At 43.7% G+C, this 21,377-nt stretch overlaps 1 protein-coding gene across 1 annotated transcript; it reads left to right on the forward strand.

Annotated features, from left to right (window-relative positions):
• Positions 1–15,100: 15,100 nt before the first annotated feature.
• On the forward strand, positions 15,101–20,123 carry LOC308512485 (cyclin-Q-like; the record flags this gene model as incomplete). Its single annotated transcript, XM_081082216.1, has 2 exons — positions 15,101–15,858; positions 20,102–20,123. 2 exons carry the CDS (start codon positions 15,101–15,103, stop codon positions 20,121–20,123), a joined length of 780 nt encoding a protein of 259 aa, XP_080938342.1.
• Positions 20,124–21,377: the final 1,254 nt, after the last annotated feature.

Raw genomic sequence — 21,377 nt, forward strand, 5'->3', positions numbered from 1 at the left:
CATCTCTTCACAGATGCTATAGTACAAACCCAAGACTGTTTTTCTTTATAAGATGGTGAAAATGACACAAGGAAAATATACAGGCTGTGTTTAAGCAATAAGATTAGTGTTTCCATAAGAAGGGGCAGTTCTTAAATAATAATGGACCATATTCCAAGGTTAACATTAATGCCAATGAAAGCCAGTAAGTTTTCTCTGCTGCAAAATTTGCCAAAGTGAAACGCCCTTAGATGGTGATAACTGGCTTTTGGAAGCTCAAAATTGTTAAAAGTTAAATAGATAGATATAACTAAAATGAAGGCTTTGTGACAAAGCTTTTCAGTAATAATCTAATCTAATAAATGAGAAACATGGTAATTGGCGTCCGACCGCTACCGTTTTCATTGTCTAATCAGGGCGATATGCCATCAAAGATGGCGGTTAATTTGCATATGTAGGCACAATGCAGGGAGGCGAAAGGGAAAGCATGAAGAAGCCCCCTGTCACTGACAGTGATCGGAAACCCAGGGGGGAGTTAAGAGCCCTGCACCCCATCCATGGTCGGAGAATTGGGCACCTTTGCCACCCTGGCCAGTGATAGCGGGAAGTAGGGTTGGAGCCAGCGATGGGAGCTGGGCACGGGCAAAGCTGGCAGTCCCAGCAGCTAGGGGTCCCTTGCCTGGACCTAAAGGAGAGCCCGCGTTCACGGGGCCGATGCCGCTGCCTCTGCGGGTAACCGCTGCCCAGGCCGGACGACTTGGCCAGAGGCGTTATCCTGGGCAGGGGCAGAGCCTGCAATCGTGGGGAGCTGGGGATCCTCTGCCCAGACCTAATGCCTCAGCCAGAGGCGTTAGGCCTGGGCAGGGGCAGGCGGGAGATCGTGGGGAGCTCGGGGTCCCCTGCCCAGGCCTACTGCCTTGGCCAGAGGCGTTAGGCCTGAGCAGGGATGGAGCCTGTAAACCTGGGTAGCTGGGGGTCCCCTCCCAGGCCTAACGCCTTGGCCAGAGGCGTTAGGCCTGGGCAGGAGCAAAGCGGGAGACCATGGGGAGCTCGGGGTCCCATGAGGCATTAGGCATGGGCAGGGGCAGAGCAGGAGATCGTGGGGAGCTGGGGGTCCCCTGCCCAGGCCTACTGCCTTGGGCCAGAGGCGTTAGGCCTGGGCAGGGGCAGAGCCACCTGAAACTGCGGGGAGCTGGGGGTCCCCTGCCCAAACCTGACACCTCTGCCAGAGGCCTCAGGCCTGGGCAAGGGGCCGATCTGGTGATTGGTGATCAGAGGGTGATGAGGGTCAACTCCTCTGGCCGAGGCATCAGGCCTGGGCGAGGGATGGAGCCAGCAATTGGAGGGGGCTGGGGGCCCACTGCCCAGGCCTGATGCCTGGGCCAGAGGCATCAGGCCTGGATGGGGGTTGGAGCCAGTGATTGGGGGGATATGAGGGTCCCCTTGCCTAACCTAAAGCCTGGGTCAGAGGCGTCAGGCTTGGGCGGGGTGTGGAGCAAGCGATCAGAGGGAGATGGGGGTCCCCTGCCCAGGCATAATTCCTGGACAGAGGCCTCAGGCCTGGGCGGGGGCCAGAGCCAGTGATCGGGGGGAGATGTGGGTCCCTTGTCCAGGTCTGACACCTCCGGTCAGGCCTGGGCAAGGGGCCGATCCTGCCATTGGAGGGTGATGGGGGTCAACGTCTGAGGGCTCCCAGTATGTGAGAGGGGGCAGGCTGGGCTGAGAGACACTATCCCTCCTCGCCCCAGTGCATGAATTTCGTGCACCGGGCACATAGTTATAAATAAATTTATTGATGGTGAGTGTGCAGTCCCTGAGGAGAGGGCGGACTGCACTCTCTGTTGGAGGAAAGGGCCAGTGGATCTTCTCCCTGTAAAAGCAGAGAACCTGGAAAAGCACTCTCAGATGTTATCTCTGAAGGAAAAATGTGGTGGTTTTAAAATTCCAATGGCTACAGGCCTTCTTCCTTTCTCCCCCTACTTCTTTGGCAACCTCATATGTCTAAACATACTTTTCCAAAGTCTTTGGTAACTTAAAAAATTGGAGTTGCTTACATTAAGTAAAAAAACTTATTAAAACTCTAAAGCTTTTGAAATAACAAAATTTTGCAATATTAATTTGAGTTTGACTCGAATGAAAAAACAAAGGACAGATTTGAATCTATTAATTAAATAAGTCTTTGTTAATTTTATTGGAAATATATCCATAAAAATGTGAAGGTATTACTAAACTAAGAAATGCTAAGTATTTAACTTACCACCTAAAATTTAAGGCTTCCAAGAGTTAAAAGTTCAAATTAAATTGGGAGAAATTATGTGCTCGTAATGATACAATGCATAAAGTTTAGAAATTCATTATCAAGAAAAATAATTCATGTGATTTCTCTGGAAAAACTTAGTAGTACAAAGTATATTGTAGTCCTTATGTGTACTATGCGTGGTAAAATGTCAACCTAGGATATACTATTTTATTGGACTGATTAAAAAAGAGGATTAATTCTATGGTCTGAACCAAATTTTTAATATAAAACCAGTTTAAATTTTATTGATCTATTTTAGCATAATTACAACAAACGTATAATGTAATGTTTGGGTTACACATATTTGTGATAGTCTTTCCATGTTAAATTTCAAGACTTTAACCAAGAGATAGCTTTGAAACTTTTCAAGTGCCCTGGAATAATTCAAGGGTTTACTCTCTTCTTAAAAGAAATATTTTAGGAAAAGAAATATTTTCAAACCAAATTACCCCGATCTAATATACTTGAAATCACTTGAAGCTTCATCAAATAAAAATTAATAACTGTGTTCTCTTTACATGCACGTATTTTAAATGTTATAAAAGTTTCACCCTCTAAGGGAGGGCAGGACAAAGTTGCTGAATACTTCTTAAGCAACATCAGATTATTCAGCAGCAGAATTTTAAGATGGGAGCCCTGACAGCCTGATCTTTAGATAGGCCCGGGGGTAGTGCAACATCTGGACTTCATAGGTCAAATGTATAAGTTTACTTACTTTGCTTTCTCAATAAAGATGCGTACTTTAGTCACTAAATAAATTAGCTTTTTACAATATAATCATGGTCTCATATAAACTCAGTTATACGAGAAGCAGATATTTTATTAGCAATTGGTTCTAACACAGTCCAGAGTAAAATTTCTGTACCTATGCAAATGAGCAATAGCCAAAAGAATGCTGTTCAAAAGTAAATTTTAAGCTCAATAAAAAGGAGAAATTTTTAAATCTCTTCTTCTACTATTTACAAGGAAAACAAAAAGTTATTATTGGAGCATTAAATCTCACCATTAATAAGACACCATAGAAAAAAAGGAGTTACTTTGACTTAATCTGTATGCATTGCACAATTGGCCAGCATACCTCTTATTGGTATTTCTTAAAAGGAACCAAGTTTGTAGCTCTATTTAAAAGAAAAAAAAATGTTTTTAAAAGAAACTCCCTAAATGTGGCCTAGAAATTACTCTGGGAGAAAAAACAGGAGCAGATTTCCTTCAAAGATCTAGAAAACTGTAATTAAAAATAAATGTATTAGGCCTCATAAAGAAAAGTAAACCATTTGCATTTTGCCTCCATAAACAACGCTTATGTCAATATACTCAAAGACTGATAGCAAAAACCCTATTAGTGTCATTTGCTGTCCCCAGCCAATGACAAAGTTAGGAAATAAGCCTTATTTTTGACTGATTTAAATTAGCAAATGAAAATAAAAGAATATTCAGGGGAACTTAGTTGGAATAGGCAGAAACCTATTCCTGGAGCAGTCACTGTTTTTACTGATAGTTCATCTCGTGGTAAAGCTGCTTATAATGCAAAGAATTCAGACCAAGTCATGCAGACCAGTCATACTTCTGTGCAAAGAATCGAATTAGAAACGATCAAGGCTGACTTGCAGGATTTCCAAAATCCTCTTCATATTATCTCTGATCTGCCTATGCTGCTGGCCTGGTAAACAGAACTGCAACTACTCAATTTAAATGTCTGTGACCGATGCCTATCTATACTATTTGAACAAGTCCTGGTCCTTTAACAAAAGGAAATGCATAGGCCTATCAATTAGTTATTTTATTAAACAGGCCACAAAATCTCATCAACTTTTACATCAGCCTGCCAAAATATTGTACAGCAGGCAAAACAAATTATCAAGAAATGTCCTCCTTGCATGTTACATCTACTACAAGGGCCTCTATATCCCAACTTGAAAAACAAAAGTGGGGGAATAGTGAAGAAATCTCCTGTAAGTAGACTACACCAAGCCTTAATTACTTTAAAATTTTTCCTTGTAATGCCGATGGCAAGACACCCGTAGAATTACACTGGTGTCAGAATAAGCCAAACCAAAATGATCTGGTTAAATGGAAAGATACCGAGTCTGGTTTATAGAAGGGTCCCTTTATTAACCTCTGGTCAAGGATATACTTGTGTGTTTCCATAAAACTCCTCCAAGCCTGGATGGTTCCTGCAACATGAATCTGAGGGAGGAACTGACGAGACTTCTGCAACCACAGATAGCAGAGGCACCAAGCAAAACGCTGAGGAGTCAGAGGAGAAACATCCAGAGATAGGGGATGGTGAAGATGCCTTGCCATGCTAGCACTCATCATCGGTGCATTGGTGCAGGTTGCCCATGACAAAGCCAAAAAAATTCAGACCTACATTGTCATTTCTCACCATTTGTCCACCATCCAGAACTCGAACATCATTGCTGTCATGTCACAAGCTAACAGTGACTGGGAAAAGGATCCATAAAAAACTAATGGCCCCAAAAGAAGCCTGCTATGAATGAATTCCTTAAATACCTGACAATAATATTTAGAAGGACATGAAAGAACTCAATCCTTGTCGTCGAATCTCCCTACGTTTCCTTTTTAGAGTAACCGCTATTGTCTTTCTTTCTTGTTCTTCTATGTTTGCTTCCAGTCTGAAGATGCAGAATGAAAAGTCTTAAAAGGATCTGAGCCCAGCTAATGGCAGACACCTTTCTAAACTAATTAAGAAAGCAAAAAGGGGGAAATGTCGGACCAGCAAAGACCAACAGTAGTGAATATATCAAAGCGAGAATCCTACAGCAGGCGAATGGACTTTGATATTCAGCTTGGCAGAAAATCAGCATTTTGCTACCCTGCTGTTGGCAAAATGGCTGTAATCAACCTCCTACCATAATAATACTTTTATTGTTTACCAAACTTTACCATCGATATGCCTGTATGCTTTGCTAAAGGGCAAATGTGTATTAAAGTAAATAAAAACTGATGGGTCCTGGGTTTCAGAGAGCCTCTTTACTAGAGAAATGTCTTCACCTGGCTCCCCCACGCCTTCTAAATATGTAATTGTTGTCTATTGTATTCATTTCAGTTCATACACTTTTGCAGTTTCTGAATCTTTGCTGCAAAAGGATGCTGCAGGGAAGGTAGTGGAAGGTGGGGTTAGAGAGATCAACTAAAGGACTTGAGGCATGCATATGAGCCTGACTAATGGACACTGACAGCAGTGGGGGTGATGACATGAGGAGGAGGTAGGAGGGACAAATGGGGGATAAGGACACATATATAATACCTTAATCAATACAGAAAAAATAGCCCTAGCTGGTTAGGCACTGTGGATAGACTATTGACCTCCAGACTGAAGGGTCCCAGGTTCGATTCTGGCCAAAGACACATGCCTGGGTTGTGGGCTTGGTCCCCAGTGTGAGGCATGCAGGTGGCAGAGAATCAATGATTCTCACGCATCACTGATGTTGCTATCTCTCTCCCTCTCCCTTTCTCACTGAAATCAATAAAAAATATTTCAAACAATAAAAGAATAAACAGATGAATAAAATAGAGCCAGAGTAAAAAATATATGTTTTAGAATATAATAAAAGGAATCCTATTATTTTCATATATTTAATAATTCCTACAACTTTTGTGATAAAATAGGTTTGCACTGTTTTGGTAATATTATATTTAATATTTTTTCCTTAACATATTAATGCTTATTGCATGTAACACTATATTATAACAGACTAATATGCAAATTGTCCCTTCAAACAGGAGTTTGACCAGGAGATCCACCATGGGGTGGGACAGTCTGGCTAGCATCCCAGGCTGCACCCTCCAGGCAGCCCCACACTGTTCTGTCCACGGCCCCCCTCCACCCCCTCAATGATTGAGGACCCGGCAGCCAGTAATATGCCCACAGCCCCTTCCCCTGGCCTTCATCTTCCCCCATCTGATCCCCCACTCGATCTGGGTGGAGCCAGCCGGCCAAACACCTGCATCCACTTCCCTTGGCCAACCCGGCGATTGGGGTGTGCAGGCCGGACACCACCCATGCATGAATTGTACACTGGGTCTCCAGTATTATTATATTTAAAATTGTTTTTCTTGGAATATTAATGCTTATTGCATGTAAAATTATTACATTTAAAATAGTTTTTCTGGAAATATTAACATTTATTGAATGTAACATTATGACAATAAAACCATTTTTCTTAAAATATTAAAAAAGTAAATATAAAAAAGAGGGACACTGTATCAACATGGATTAAAAGGAATGCATTCTTCACTCTGCTGTTATCTACTTATTACCTCACTAATCAGAAGATGAAGAATTATTCCTAACAATGAAACAATAAGATAGTGTTGAGTACAGATGCCCATCCACTACTCACTTTCCACATGGCTTCCCGAAATTAAAGTGTAGCATTCCTTTTAAAACAGCTCATTACTCTAATCCATGAGAGACTGTACCATTTACCTTGACTTCCCATCCCAGTAATGCTTTGCCTTGGATTAGAATGGGCAGGTCTTGTAGGTGGAGGATCCCAACTTCTTGAAGATGGAGTTCTTTTCAGTGGAAGGGAATCCACCCTGCAGCCACTTCTGTGAAGATTAATTGTATGTCCGCCATCCTCTGTGTCATAAATAACATCATTCTACTTGAGTAGGGTCAACATTTGTTAAATGGTCAAGTCTGGTTATTGTGTATAAATATTTACTAAACAGGATCATGGTCATAAGCATGCTGGTTAGCACAAAATGATAAAATTCTATCTTCACATGTCTTCAGTACAGTGCTCAGAGTTATTGAAAATCAGTTTGGATAACTGAGAAAGAACTGAAGCAGAATTATATATATACGTGCCAATAAAACAAAACAAAACACACACACACACACACACACACACACACACACAACGGAATTTGAATGCAGAGAATCCAGATATACTAAGTGAAAGAAGTTATTTAAAAGATACAAGTAAACAGTCTCAACTAGTCTTCAAACTAATTTCATCTCAATAAAAGCTTTTAAAACATGTAATGTCATAGTTAAAAATTAAAATATAAAAAGTCAACACATGATGCATTACAAAAAAGTGTTATTTCACGAATGTTATCATATAATTCCTACAGTTCATTTATAAAATAACTCTTTGATCAGAATACTACACTCTATTTTAATAGTATTTAAAGAAAACATGTTGAATAATACTTAATTAACAATCACTGTTTTCATTTTCAAATAGGAAAGAGGCTTATCTTCCAATTCTGTAATTCGTCATGGGAAAGAAGAACTATGAGCATCCTCATATGTGGCCAAATATGAACTGGCAAACTCTTCTCAGTATCACCCAGATGGTAAAAACAGGAACATTCACCTTCATCTTGCACAAACCCTGCAATAACACTAGGAAATTTCCAGTGAAATGTCACACACCTAATTATCACAAATGGACACTAAGTCTTTGAAATTAGGAAAACTGGTTAATATGAAATCAACTTTTCCTCCTACAGATATATTGAAATGAATATGCTTTCCTTTCATAGTCAGTCAAATAAGTAAATAGATAAATTAATTAAAAGACAGCTCCCTGAAAATTGCTCGTCAACATTTTTATTCATGTTTCATATTCCTCATATACAAGAAAGAAAGAAGGAAAGAAAGACCAATAAACTTGGTGAATCATTGGTTTTTAGCCTTTTCCTGAGTCAGAGACCCCTTTGTGAATCTATTTAATACCATAGACATTTCTCTTATGTAGTTTCCAAATGGAAAGTTTTCTACATCAAACGTAAGTACAAGATCATCTTATCAAATTAATAATATATTAATTATTTTACACAGTACAGGGTTGCACATTCCTATACTCAAAACTAGTATTTCAAATCCAATTCTAAATAATGAAGTGTGTGTCCTTGATGTTTATATAGTTAGACCAACTATTATTTCAGTGGGAATTTTCCAAGGTGAACTGATGTCCTTTTTTGAGACTAAAGAAGGGTACTTTCAGAACAAATTCTTAGTAGTTCAATAAGTATGAATCTTCACTTTAAACCTACATGACTTCCTGTTCCCAAAGTATAACATTCTAACATAAGATCAATAGAATTGAGTTCTTCAGAGAACAGTTGAAGTGACTAGAGGCAAACAGTAATGCTAAAATAGACTGAATTTAGCTTGAGGTTTAAATCGTATCCCTGTAAGGTCATTAAGAGTGTTTCACACATTACATATTGCATTCATTATTAGAAGTGCTATACCTCTTTAGCAATTACAAATCATCTTGATCATCAGTATACATTCTCAATCTAATGAATGGTATCATTTCTTTTGCTTTGATTGATATGAATGAAATTGAGGTGTATCTCTTCATTCAATGTTACTGTTTTCACATAAATAATGGTTTCATGCTCATATCTTTTTTTAATTTTTTAAAAACATTTGAGTTACTGACAGTAACTTTATGAATTTAAAGTTATTGAATTTATGGAAGTTAATATGATCACATAGGCACTCTTTATTGAATTTATGGAAGTTAATATGATCACATAGTCTTCAGGTACACAAGTCTATGATACCTCATTTGCATATTGTATTATGTGTTTACCTAAGTCAGATCTCCTACCATCCCTAGATTTTGAAACATTACCTAAGTGTTTTCCACCTGAGGGATGGCCTTTTGCTTCTCTTACTTCCCCTCTTGACTTCTCAGACTTCTCACATCACCTCTATTTCTTGATGGAAGTGGTGCCCCCTACCCACCCCCACTTTGAAAAGATGATTTCTTGGTGTAGTCTACTTTAGTTGTTTTTCCACCCACAGACTAAAATGAGTACACATAATATCAACACTACATAACATTTAACCTGAACAAATGAGCAACTGTTTGAAACCTACTTATTATTGCAACTAAAATCAAGATCTACCTCAAATTCTTCTCCCAAACCAAGTGTTTCCTTCAAAAATGACAGAGTCCTTTTTCCTGGTAAGTTTATGAAACACTTCATTATTAACAATATTCCATGGAAGTATTCAACACAGAACCATATATTTTGGTTAATAAAATTCCTCCAAAGACCCCTAGTAATAAGGACTAAAATGTATGTTGGTTAATAAAAGTCCTCCAAAGATAAGGGCTAAAATGTCTCACATTCCAGGGGAAAGCACATAAATTCCATTCTTGTTTTTTAGTAGGCTTATTCTTGGTTATCTGGAGAGAGGGATAGAGAGATGGAAACATAGATGAAAGAGAAATATTTTGATCAGCGGCTTCCTTAAATGGCTCCTACTGGCAAACCAGCCAGCACCTTGGGCATGTGTCCTGACCCAGTATAGATGATGAGACATCTTGGTTCACAATTCTATCCTCAACCATTGAGCAATACTGACTGGGCAATGTGGATTACTTTTTAGAATGTGTCTGTTACTTCATTTATGTTTTGACACATCTATTTCAAGTTTTCCAGTGCACCCGGCTTACATAAATTATTTATTTTTTAAAACAAACAATCATTCATTCAAAATGATTAGGTACTTTATTCCTCCTCTACCACTTCTCAGGTTTCTTAGTTTTACTATTTCTTCAGTTAAAATGACAGAAAACAATGTCCAGTATGAATGCAACTCTGTATACATAGTTCTGATTTGTTTCTCCATTCTATTTTTAATCGGCTCTTTGCACAATCTTTAGTATTTTTATGTTACTGCACTGTTTGATGTTAAATATGGTTCTAAGAAAACAAACCATCTTGAAGGGGAGAGCTGCTATGACTAGGAACCCAGCCTCACCTCTACCCAGATGGGCCTGACACATCACCTGAGAGCCACTCTGGCCAAAGACCTTTTTACGGCAGCAGCAGACCCACGGACACCGGGACTCCAGCCCCCCACCACTGCCACTGTCTCCTGTGAGTCTTGGAATGTACAATTGAATTGCGGATCCACTCTGTGGCCATTGGCCCATCACACCCTGGCACCTGGGTTCTGACATGATAGCTAAAATGGGAGACAAACAAACAATGCCCAAAGGACAGAAAAGGAGGAATTGCCAGAAAAGGAACTCAATTAAATGGAGACATACAATATGTTCGGAAAGGAATTCAGAATAAGGGTCATAAAGTTCATACACCAGATGCATGGGAAATCCACAACTTACATAAGAATCAAGGACAAATGAAAAAAATTGATAATAGCTACAATAAAAAATACGATGGAAGGTTTCAATAGTAGACTAGAAGTAGCAAAGAACTGAATCAGCGATTTAGGAGACAGGGCAGAGTAACACACCCTGAACAACACAATCTGAACAGCGACTTGAGAGAAAAAATAGAAAGCAGGTGGATATCCTAAGGGAGATTGGGGATAACATGAAACAAATAACATGTGTATAATAAGGGTGTCAGAAGGACAAGATGAGGAACGAGGATTAGGAAACCTATTAGAAGAAATAATCACAAAACCATCCTGATCTTGGAAGAAAAATTCACACAAGCACAGACAGTCCCAAAAAAGATGAAACCAATAAGACCTATACCAAGACACATTGTAATTATAATGGCAAACAATAATGACACAAACAGAACCTTAAAGGCTGCAAGAGAGACACAGAGAGTCACCTACAAAGGCTCTCCTGTTAGATTATCAAATGATTTTTAACAGAAACACATCAGGCCAGAAGGGAATGAAAGGAAATATACAAAGTGATGCAAAACAAGGGACCAAATCCAGGAATACTTATCCAGCAAGGCAATCATTCAAGACTATAGGGAATTCAGTGTCTTTACAGAAAAAAAAAATCTAAGGGAGTGTTTCACTACTAAACCATCAATGCAAGAAATGCTGAAGGGACTGTTGTAAAAAGAAGGAATAGAAGAGACAGAAGAAACACAGGCATAAAGAAAAAAGTGGCAACATATCAGTACCTATCAAAATAACCTTAAACCTAAATGGACTAAACACTCCATTCAAAAGATATATAATGGCCAAAATTATAATAAAACAAGACCCATATATATGCTGTCTATGAGAGACCCACCTCAGAATAAGGACTCACATGGACCGAAAGTGGAAGGAGAGAAATACTTTACAGGCAAAGAAGGGGAAAAAACTAGGGGATCAAAAATTATATTTGAAGAAATAAATCTCAAGAAGCCAAGATGGCGATGGAATAGGCATACACGTCCCAGGGCACATCCTGGAGCAAATGGAGTGAGCAGCTGAAACTAATAACACCCACCAGGAATTGGCAAAGTACACTCAGGTGGTCAGAGAGTTTACAGCCAGGAAGGGCAGAGTTCCGCTGGTAAGGTAAAAACCAGGGATCTGGGCAGGAAAGCTTGCCACACCTCTGAGCCCAGAAAGGGTATAAGCACCCCTATGTTCATAGCAGCACAATTCACCATAGCTAAGACCTGGAAACAGTCTAAGTGCCCATCAGCAGATGAATGGATTAGAAAACGGTGGTATATCTACATGATGGAATACTATGCTGTTGTAAAAAAGAAGGAATTCTTGCCATTTGCAGCAGCATGGATGGAACTGGAGAGCATTATGCTAAGTGAAATAAGCCAGTCAATGAAGGAAAAATACCACATGATCTCACTCATTTATGGATAATAAAGACCATTATAAACTTATGAACAAAAATAGATACAGAGGCAGAGCAGCTTCGAACAGACTGTCAAACTACAGCGGGAAGGCCGGGGAGGGTTGGGGGGCAGGCGGGGAGAGTGAGAGATCACCCGAAAGACTTGTATGCATGCATATAAGCATAACCAATGGACATAAGACACTGGGAGTTAGGGGAGGCCAGGGGATAGTCAGGGCGGGGAAGAAAGAGGAGACATATGTAATACCCTTTGTAATACTTTAAGCAATAAAACAATTTAGAAAAGAGAGAAAAAATAAATCTCAAAGTAAAGGTCATAAAAAAGAGATAAGACTGATTGCTATGATGTGCTCTGACACCCAGGGAGTAGACTCTCAATGCAAGAGCTGCCCTTGGGGATCAGTGAGCTCCCACAGGGCAGGGCCATTCAGCTGGATCCTGTGCTGACGACTGGCAAGTGGAGCAGCAGTGGCAGGAATCTCTCCCACCTCCACAGAGGCGCTAAGCATGTTTGGCAACTGGGATTAAGCCTAAGCCATCATTCGGACATCCCCTGAGGTCTCCCAGGCTGCCAGAGGGTGAGGGACTCCGCCAAGTGTACAAAGATCGTTCACTGGGCCTCTTATATTGCTAATAAACTACAATAAGATATAACAAAATTCAAATACTTGGAGGCTAAATAGTCTTTTATTAAATAAATGGAGGCCCAGGGTATGAATTTCTGTATGGAAGCATTCTGGTTGGCCTCCCCAGATGGGGGCACATGGGGCCAGGCCTGCAGCGGTTAGTGGCCATTGGCCGTTAACCAGAAGGCCATGCCTCTAATCTGGGTGTTAGCGCATATAGGGGGTGGGGCTGACCAGGGGAAAGGCTGTGAGTGGTTTTCTTATCAGTCCTGCCCCGAATGGGGGATTGGGGGCAGATGGGAAGCAAGGCTGGTCAGGGATATGGCCGATTGGGGCCCAGATAAGGCTGCTTGGCTGCTGCAACGCAAGTCATAGCCACCAGCTATTCTGGTCATTCTGCCATTCCGGTCACAGGGCTTTTATGTACAAAGATAGATAACTGGGTTACCAAAGAGATTAAAGAAGAAATTAAAATCATCCTGCAAGTAAATGAAAATTAAAAATAAAAGTCCAAAATCTATGGGACACACTGAAAGTAGTCCTTAGAGGGAACTTCATAGCATTACAGGCCTAACTCAAAGATCAAGAAAAACAGTTAACAAATTATCTAACCCCCACAACTTAAAAAGTTAGACAGAGCAACAAGCAAAGCCCAAACTGAGCAGCAGGAAGGAAATAATGAAGATTACAGCAGAAATAAATGACATAGAGACCGAAAACCGCACAAAAGATTAATAAAGACATGAGCTATTTCTTTGAAAGGATAAACCAGATTGACTAAGCTCTAGCTAGGCTCACCAACAGGACCCCAGTAAACAAAATCAGAAATGAATGAGGCAAAATAGCAAAAGACCCCACAGATATAAAAAGGATTGTAAATAAATACTATGGACAACTCTACTCCAACAAACTGATCAACCCTGAAGAAATGGACATATTCCTAGAAAAATACAATCTTCCTAAACTCAGTTAGGAAGAAAAAAACATAGGACCACGCCAATAACTACTCAGGAAATTCAAGCAGTCACAAAAATAACTTGCAGCAAACAAAAGCCTGGGCGAGACGGCTTCACAGGGACTTTTACCAAGTGTTCAAAGAAAAACTAAAACCTTCTTCCTCAGACTATTCCATAAAATTCAAAGGAAGTACCATTTCCCAACACTTCCTATGAAGCCAGCATTACTCTAATCCCAAAGCCAGATAGAGAAAACACAAAGAAAGAAAAATGCAGGCCAATATATCTCTGATGACCACAGATGTTACAATCCTCAACAGAACTCTAACAAATGCGATGCAACATTACATTGAAATGAGCATACACCATGCCAAAGCGGATATATTCTGGGGAAGTAGGAAGAGTCAACATCCAGAAATCAATAAGTGTGATGCATCACATAAACAAATTGAGAGAGATTCATATCCATTGGTGCAGGAAAAGCATTTGACAAAATCCAACACCCAATTTTGATAAAAACTCTAAGCAAACTGGGCATAGAGGGATCATACCTCAACATTAAAAAAGCCTTATGTGACAAAACTACAGACAACATCATACTCAATGGGCAAAAACAATTACTCTAAGAAGAGGAACAAGACAGGGATGCCCACTCTCACCACTTCTGTTCGACAGAGTACTGGTAGTGCTAGGCAATGCAGTCAGACAAGAAGAAGTCAAACAAGGCATGCAAACTGGAAAAGAGGAAGTAAAATTGTCATAATTCTCACAGATGGCATGGTATTGTCCATAGAAATACCTAAAGACTCCACCAAAAAAACTAGGAGATTTAATAAATGAATTTGGCAATGTAGCAGGGTACAAAATTAACACCCAGAATTCTATGGCTTTTTGATACACGGATAATGAACTCAGAAATAGAAACAAACAAACAAAAATGCCATTTAGCAGTGCAACAAAAATTTAAGAAACCTAGGAATAAACTTAACTAAGGAGGTAAAAACCTGTTCTTGGAAAACTACAGGAAATTGAAAAAAAGTGATAGAGGAAGACTAAAGCAAATAGAAGAACATACCATATTCATGGTTTGGTACAATCAACATCATTAAAATGTTCATAGTACCCAAAGCAATGTACAGTTTTAATGTATTAACCATTAAAATGTCAATGGCGTATCTCACAGACCTAGAAAAAGTTTCCAAAAATTCCTATGAATTTAAGAAAAGACCCCAAATAGTTACAGCAATCTGGACAAAGAAGAACAAATTTGGAGGGATCACAATACCAGATATCAAGCTATACTACAAGCCACCATTCTCAGAACTGCCTCTTACTGGAACTAAAACAGACAAAAAGACCAATGGGACAGAACAGAGAACATAGAAGTCGACCCTAACCATTATGCTCAATTAATATTTGACAAAGGGAGGCAAAAGCATAGAATGGAGTCATACAGTCTCTTCAATAATTGGTGTTGGAACCTGGAAGGCAGTCAGGCCTAGGTAGGGCTGGGTAGGTGGGGCGGTGCGGGGCGGGGCGCGGCGGGGCGGGGCGCGGCGGGGCAGCTGCGCACTGGGCTAGGACTCTGCTGGCACAGGCACTGCACTGGAGACTCTTGCCCTTCCCGCGGGGTCTGGGGCCTCCCAGCAGGGCCCCATGGAGAACCTTAGCCTGGACAGCTGCAGAGAGGAGGACGCGGCGCCAGGCGCCAAGGGGTGGCCAGAACCCCAGGCGAGGGTGCACTTCCGCGTGACAAGGTTCATCATGGAGGCAGGTGTCAAGCTAGGGATGCAGTCCATTCCCGTCGCCACCGCCTGTGCCATTTACCATAAGTTCTTCTGCGAGATCAACCTGGACGCCTATGACCCCTACTTGGTCGCCATGTCTGCCCTTTACTTGGCTGGCAAAGTGGAAGAACAGCCCCTGCGAACCCGTGACATCATCAACGTGTCCAACAGGTACTTCCACCCAGGCAGCGAGCCCTTGGAGATGGACTCCCTAGTCTGGGTGATCCAGGACAGCATTGTGCAGTGCGAGCTCCTTGTGCTGCGGGTACTGCGCTTCCAAGTCTCCTTTCAGCACCCACACAGGTACCTGCTCCACTACCTGATTTCTCTCAAGAACTGGCTGAATCCTTACAGCTGGCAACGGACCCCCATCTCCGTCACTGCCTGGGCCCTGCTGCGGGACAGCTACCGCGGGGGGCTGTGCTTCCGGTTCCAGGCTCAGCACATAGCGGTGGCGGTGCTCCACCTGGCCCTGCAGGTCTATGGGGTCCAGGTGCCCGCTGAGGCCATGGCCGAGAAGCCATGGTGGCAGGTGTTTAGTGGCGACCTTACCAAGCCAATCATTGATAACATTGTGTCTGATCTCACTCGCATTTATACCATGGACACAGAGATCCCCAAAGACAAGCCTGGGACACTCGGCTGCCAGGGGACAGCACCACCACATCGCCCTGAGGGCCGGTCCCCAGAGCACTGGCAGGGAGGACTGGTTTTGTGCTGCTGGAGGCAGGCCGGTGAAGGCGATGACATGCTGCCACTTTGATTCTCAGGCTTTGACTGTCCCTGGCAGCCAAGGTCCAGATGGGGATGGGCGCTGCACCTCCCGCGGGCAGGAGGGTGCTGCGGGCAGGAGGGTGCTGCGGGCAGCTCTGAGGCCTCCGGGTCTGCTTTTGTCCTTTGCAAGGACACAGACTACAGCCGAGGTTTGGGATCAGTGGAAGGAAAATCAAAGAACGGATGGGACTGTGCCCCAGGGGATTTTTTTAAAGGCCAGATTTAGAGAAAGTATGACTCAATTAACATAGAGGAAATTTTATTTTGTTTCATTGAAGATATTACAAAGCCAAAATAAAAACATAATAATAATTGGTGTTGGACTTATAGCACAGATACATGCAAAAAAAATTAGTCTAGACCACCAACTGACACCATACACAAGTATAAATTGGGAATGAATAAAGGACTTAAAAGTAAGTGGGTAACCATGAAAATCTTAGAAGAAGCAAAGTATCAGGCATCTGTCTCAGCAATACCTTTACTGATACAGCTCCTAGGGCAATGGAAACTGAGGAGAAAAGAAACAAATGGGACGACGTCAAATTAAAACACTTCTGCAGAGAAGAAGCGGCCAACAAATACAACAACAACAACAACAACAACAACAAAACAAGGAAGTCCACTGCCTGGGAGAAGATATTTGCCAATGTTATAACAGATAAGGACCTATTCTCCAAAATTCATACTGAACTCATCCACTAAACAAAAGGAAGATCAACATTCCAATAAAATACTGGGCACCACCACCACAAAGGCCCCTTCTGACTTATGGTGGCCCAGTTCCTGTGATTATTATTACAGCCACACAGGAGATGGGTATGATGGGGGCACGGCAATTACTGCAACAGCCGATGGGACACCCCTGTAAGAGGTCCTGAGTGTGGTGCTGGCGGCGATCACAGGATACACCATGTATGCAAGAGAGAGTGAATCATGCAGTACAGTAGCTCACCTGATTGGGCACTTGGGGAGTCAGAGCCGAAGCCCCTGTGACAGAGGAATTAGACACTGAAAATAAAAATGATGCGGTACAGACAATATTTTATTGTAAGGAATTTGGCTTCTGTTATTTAAGAATGACAAAAAGCAAATGGTAGGTTTGGGGGAAGCATCAAGAATTGTAGGTACCATTATGAAGTTTCAGGATTGGAGGCAAGGTTTGAATTGTACAAGGTTGCTTCCTAAGTGCTGATTTAAATTACAATATATTTAAATGTTTAAATTTTACATATTGTATTGTTAACATATTCAGAATATAAGCACAACCAACAGACCAACAGAGGCAAGACACTGGGAGTGGGTGACAAGAACAAGAGACTAGAGATAGAGGAAGCCGGAGGGAAGGTCAGTAGAAAAAAAGAAAGAGACATATATATTACTTTTTGTAAAACCTTAAACACTAACATTACAAAAAATTTTCAAAAGAAAGTGTTCTGCAACATGGGATTTCTTGTCTGATTTTACTACAAACACAGAAAAGCAGTCTGTTTGGATGATGAGTTATATTCATGGCCCTAAATTTCCCAGGGTGTCTATGACCATATGTGCATGAAGTCTTTGAAGTGAACTGCATAAAAAATGAAGCAGTGTGTTATTTCGTCATGGCATGCTGCCCTGTTTTCCAGTTAGGGAGGGTAAACAAATGAGGTATTCTCCTTGGAAAACCTAAATGGATAAAAGGATTGAAGAACCTCTGACAAGGCTGCAAAACAAGGATTCCTCCAGCTCTGTGGCCCACACTTTGCCCCCTAAGATACTGATAATGAGCAGGCCGATCCCACTGGCCCCAGGAGGAAGAGGAGACCCTGGGGAAATAGGAGATGGTGGTGAGCAGCAACAGGGCAATGTGGCTTGGCAGCACAGCAGCCTAGGCCTCAGCATGAGGAAGATCCGCAGACACCTGTGGAAAGGAGTATAGGAAGAACATGTCATGGCAGCCCCTGTTGAGGGCCAGGTGGCAAGGCCTGAAGGTGCTGTGGGCGGCCTAGAGGGAGAGCTCAGAGGAGGGGCTGAGGTAATCTGCTTTGACTCTGAGTGACAGTGGACATGCACACTCCCTCCTCCTGTCTAAGCCCCCTGGCTGAGCTGGAATTGCACTGCCCTTGTTGTACTGGTAGTTCCTGTCTCAGCCACACACCCTGCGGCCCTGGTGTTACAGGCTGTTTCCCTCCCAGCATCCAGGTGTCCCTGTGAGAGAAAAATAATGGCCCAGGAACCTGGCAGCACACCAGGGGAGAGCCCAGGCAGCCCCTCCTCACCTGTCCTGTCCGCTCACTAGGGGCCATCATCCTCTCATAGTACTTCAGGGGATTGAGCCACAGGTCCTTGCTGATGATCTGGTAGGACAAACAGACCTGGGTTAGGAGAGCACAGGGACCCGAATAGAATCCCAAGCAGCAGGCGGACACAGGAAGCTGTATGCTGGCATGGCCAGCGACATCCCACCTCAGCAATCCAGCCAGATGCTGTCACACTGTGGTCAGAGAACCAGTGGAAGAAGCTGGCGCTGCTGTCCTGGAGCCTGTGGCTGTAGACTTCTCGTTCACAATGCTGGTACCACTGAATGGGAGTGGCACGGGACAACCTGTATCCTGCAGGAGAGGGGTATGTGAAGCTGGGTACATCGCCTTCCATCCCTGCCCACCACCAGCTGCAGCCCATGCAGGGAGCCTCCTCTTACCTGTGAGGGTGATGAGATACTCCTTCACAATCACATGGTTGCGGAAGTAGGGGTTGCTGCGGAAGTACAGGCTAATGGTGCAGCAACCCCAGGGATGCCTGACTTCCCTCACCTGCAGAAGGAAAGTGGATCCAGGGAGTGAAATCGCAGCCCAGTGCTGCCGCCTGTAGCTGTTTTCAGGGACAGGCCATTTCCCCACCTGCCCTCCACTACTCCTTGGACCAGGTGCACTTACCTTCAAATCAATCACATGGCCGAGCATATTTTCATCTTGGACGCTGATCATGGCCGACAACTCAGGGTGGTTGACAAACTGCTTTGGGTCAAGGAGCCTGCAACCTGGGAGCTGGGCATGGACCAGCTAGAAAGAGCAGCCTGGCCTGGCCTCTCCTTCCCTTAAGGCCACTCCTTCCACATAAACGGCAGAAAGGGGCACAGCACCACTCTGTTTCCTGACAGACCCTGATGCCCACCAGATTGTTTTGTGCTGGGGCCTTGACAGGTTACACATCACACATTCTTGCTTCTGACTGAGGAATTGGACATAGAGATGGCCTGTAAGGCAGCATTAGTTAGTCCCAGAACAGCCCGTGCAACACAGCCCTGTCTGTGGGCATCAGCCCCTGGTGTATGCGTGCCTCTGCCTTGGAGCTCTGCCCCTGGACACCCTGGTAATGCTTCTATGGTGCCTGTATAAGACAGAGGGTGTCTCCAGGATCCTGGGCCAGACCGGGGCGCACTCCCCCTAGCTTGTCCTCAATGTTCTTTTCTAGGGGAACCATCCCCGCTTACACCGTTCTCCTGCACTGTCCCATGCTCCTTGTGATCCTGCTCCTCTACCCTCAAGGATACAGCTGTGAGCCAAAACCCAGGGATGCGCCGGATATTGAGGCTTCTCCGTTTGAAATAGGGCTTGAGCCTCTGCCGAGTCCTGCACCTGAGCCGAGAGAAGGCCCTGCTGGCTTGCTCGTTCATGGGCTCCATCTCCAATTGAAGGGCCTGGAGCACCTCCAGAGGGGACCAGGTGAACTTGGCCCCGGGCCCTGACTGGGCCTGCTCCTGCTGCACTGGCTGCTCTTCTTCTGGCTTTGCTTTGGCCTTGGACTGAGGCTCCACCTCTCCCACCTGTTCCACTGCCTCCATGGTGCACTTCCCCTCCCCCTGCAGGACAAACTGCTCCCCTGCAATTAATTGCTCCTCCATCCACCCCTCCTCCTGGTGGTCACTCCCTTGCAGGTCACCTGGAGCCTGTGCCTCCAGCCTCAGCTCTTCACTCACCACCTCCTCCTGCCTCCCCACCTGCAGATCTGGGAAAACCTCCTCACCTGCCCACTTGGCCTGCCATGGCACCACCTGCAGAAGGCCCTCTGTCCACAGGATAAACTGAGCCTGTGCCTGGAACTCCTCCCCCAGGCCCTCCTTGTCTTCCCCTTGAGGAGCAAGGGTTCCCTGCTGCACCTCACTCTCCTCTCCCTGCACACACTGCTCTGCAGCCACCCAGTTCTCCCCTCTCCCGCACTCAAGATCAAGCCCAACATCCTGGCCTCTGTCCAACCTCAGCTCCAGGGTCTCAGCCTCCCCCACCTGCATGAAGTCCTCCCACTCCAGCCCCAAAGCTGCCCTCTGAACTTCCTGTGCCCTTGTGTCCTAGGTATCACCACTTCCCTGCACCGAGGTGAAGCTAAAAGCCTCCTGGATCATCCTGCTTGCCCTGTCCTTCCTAGTGCAATGGCCCTGGGGAGCCCTGTGAATCCTCAGGCGACCTGCAGCTGAAGGCCCCCTAGTAGAACTGAGAGGAAGCGCGCTGCCCCCAGGAGCCCCTCAGATCCCAACACAGCCTGACTCTGGATGCCCCCTGGCTCTGAGACTGGTGTTGTGAAGGAGCAGGTGGTGCAGAGCCTGCTGAGTCCAGGCAAGGTGCTTGCTCACTGGTGCATGCAACCAGGCCCTGGTGTGCTGACTGGGTGCACACTGGGCTCATGCACAGGCGCTGGTCATGTGAACATGTGGTACAGAAGGCACCTGGCCAGGCCCAGCCTGCTGTTTCTGGTTGGGCTCCTCAAAAGCCTCCTCCAATCACGGACGGGGCAGTGGGTGTCACCCTGCGCAACCCCGCCCCTCACTCAAAGATCTGGTGTAGGTAGATGGTAACTCGGAGGTATCCTCTTATCTCTTCATTAGCCAGAAAACGGAGATTTTGAAAGCTGAGAATCTTGACCTGACTGAAAAGAAGAAAGAAATGGTGGAACTTGAAAATGACTTCAGGTTTTCTCACTGTGCTGAATGAAGTCAAACACTGCTGCAGTGAAATGTTTTACCCGTTGTTCTCCCCGCATGAACTACAATAATAATGTGCTTTGTGTTGACATTTACTGCTGTTTTGCTGACAATTACCTGGAAGAGAAGTTAAGGTGATTCAATGGGTTGGAAATAGTTGAGCTAAATCAGAAAGCAGGTCTAATTAAGCAAGTTTATTCTCTATCTAAAGACACACACACACACACACACACACACACACACACATTTATATGGCTAATGTGACTCGTGCATGTGCCATACGTTTGAAGCTCTTGCTGGCGCCAATTGCATGCATGTGTTTCAAATCGTCATTGTCAATCTGAATTTGGTTGACACTGCTATTATAGAGAAAGGGCAAATAGCAGTACTAAAATATTTCTTCTAATTAATC

This window comes from Myotis nattereri, assembly GCF_964212035.1.
Source record: "Myotis nattereri genome assembly, chromosome: Y".
NCBI lineage: Eukaryota > Metazoa > Chordata > Mammalia > Chiroptera > Vespertilionidae > Myotis > Myotis nattereri.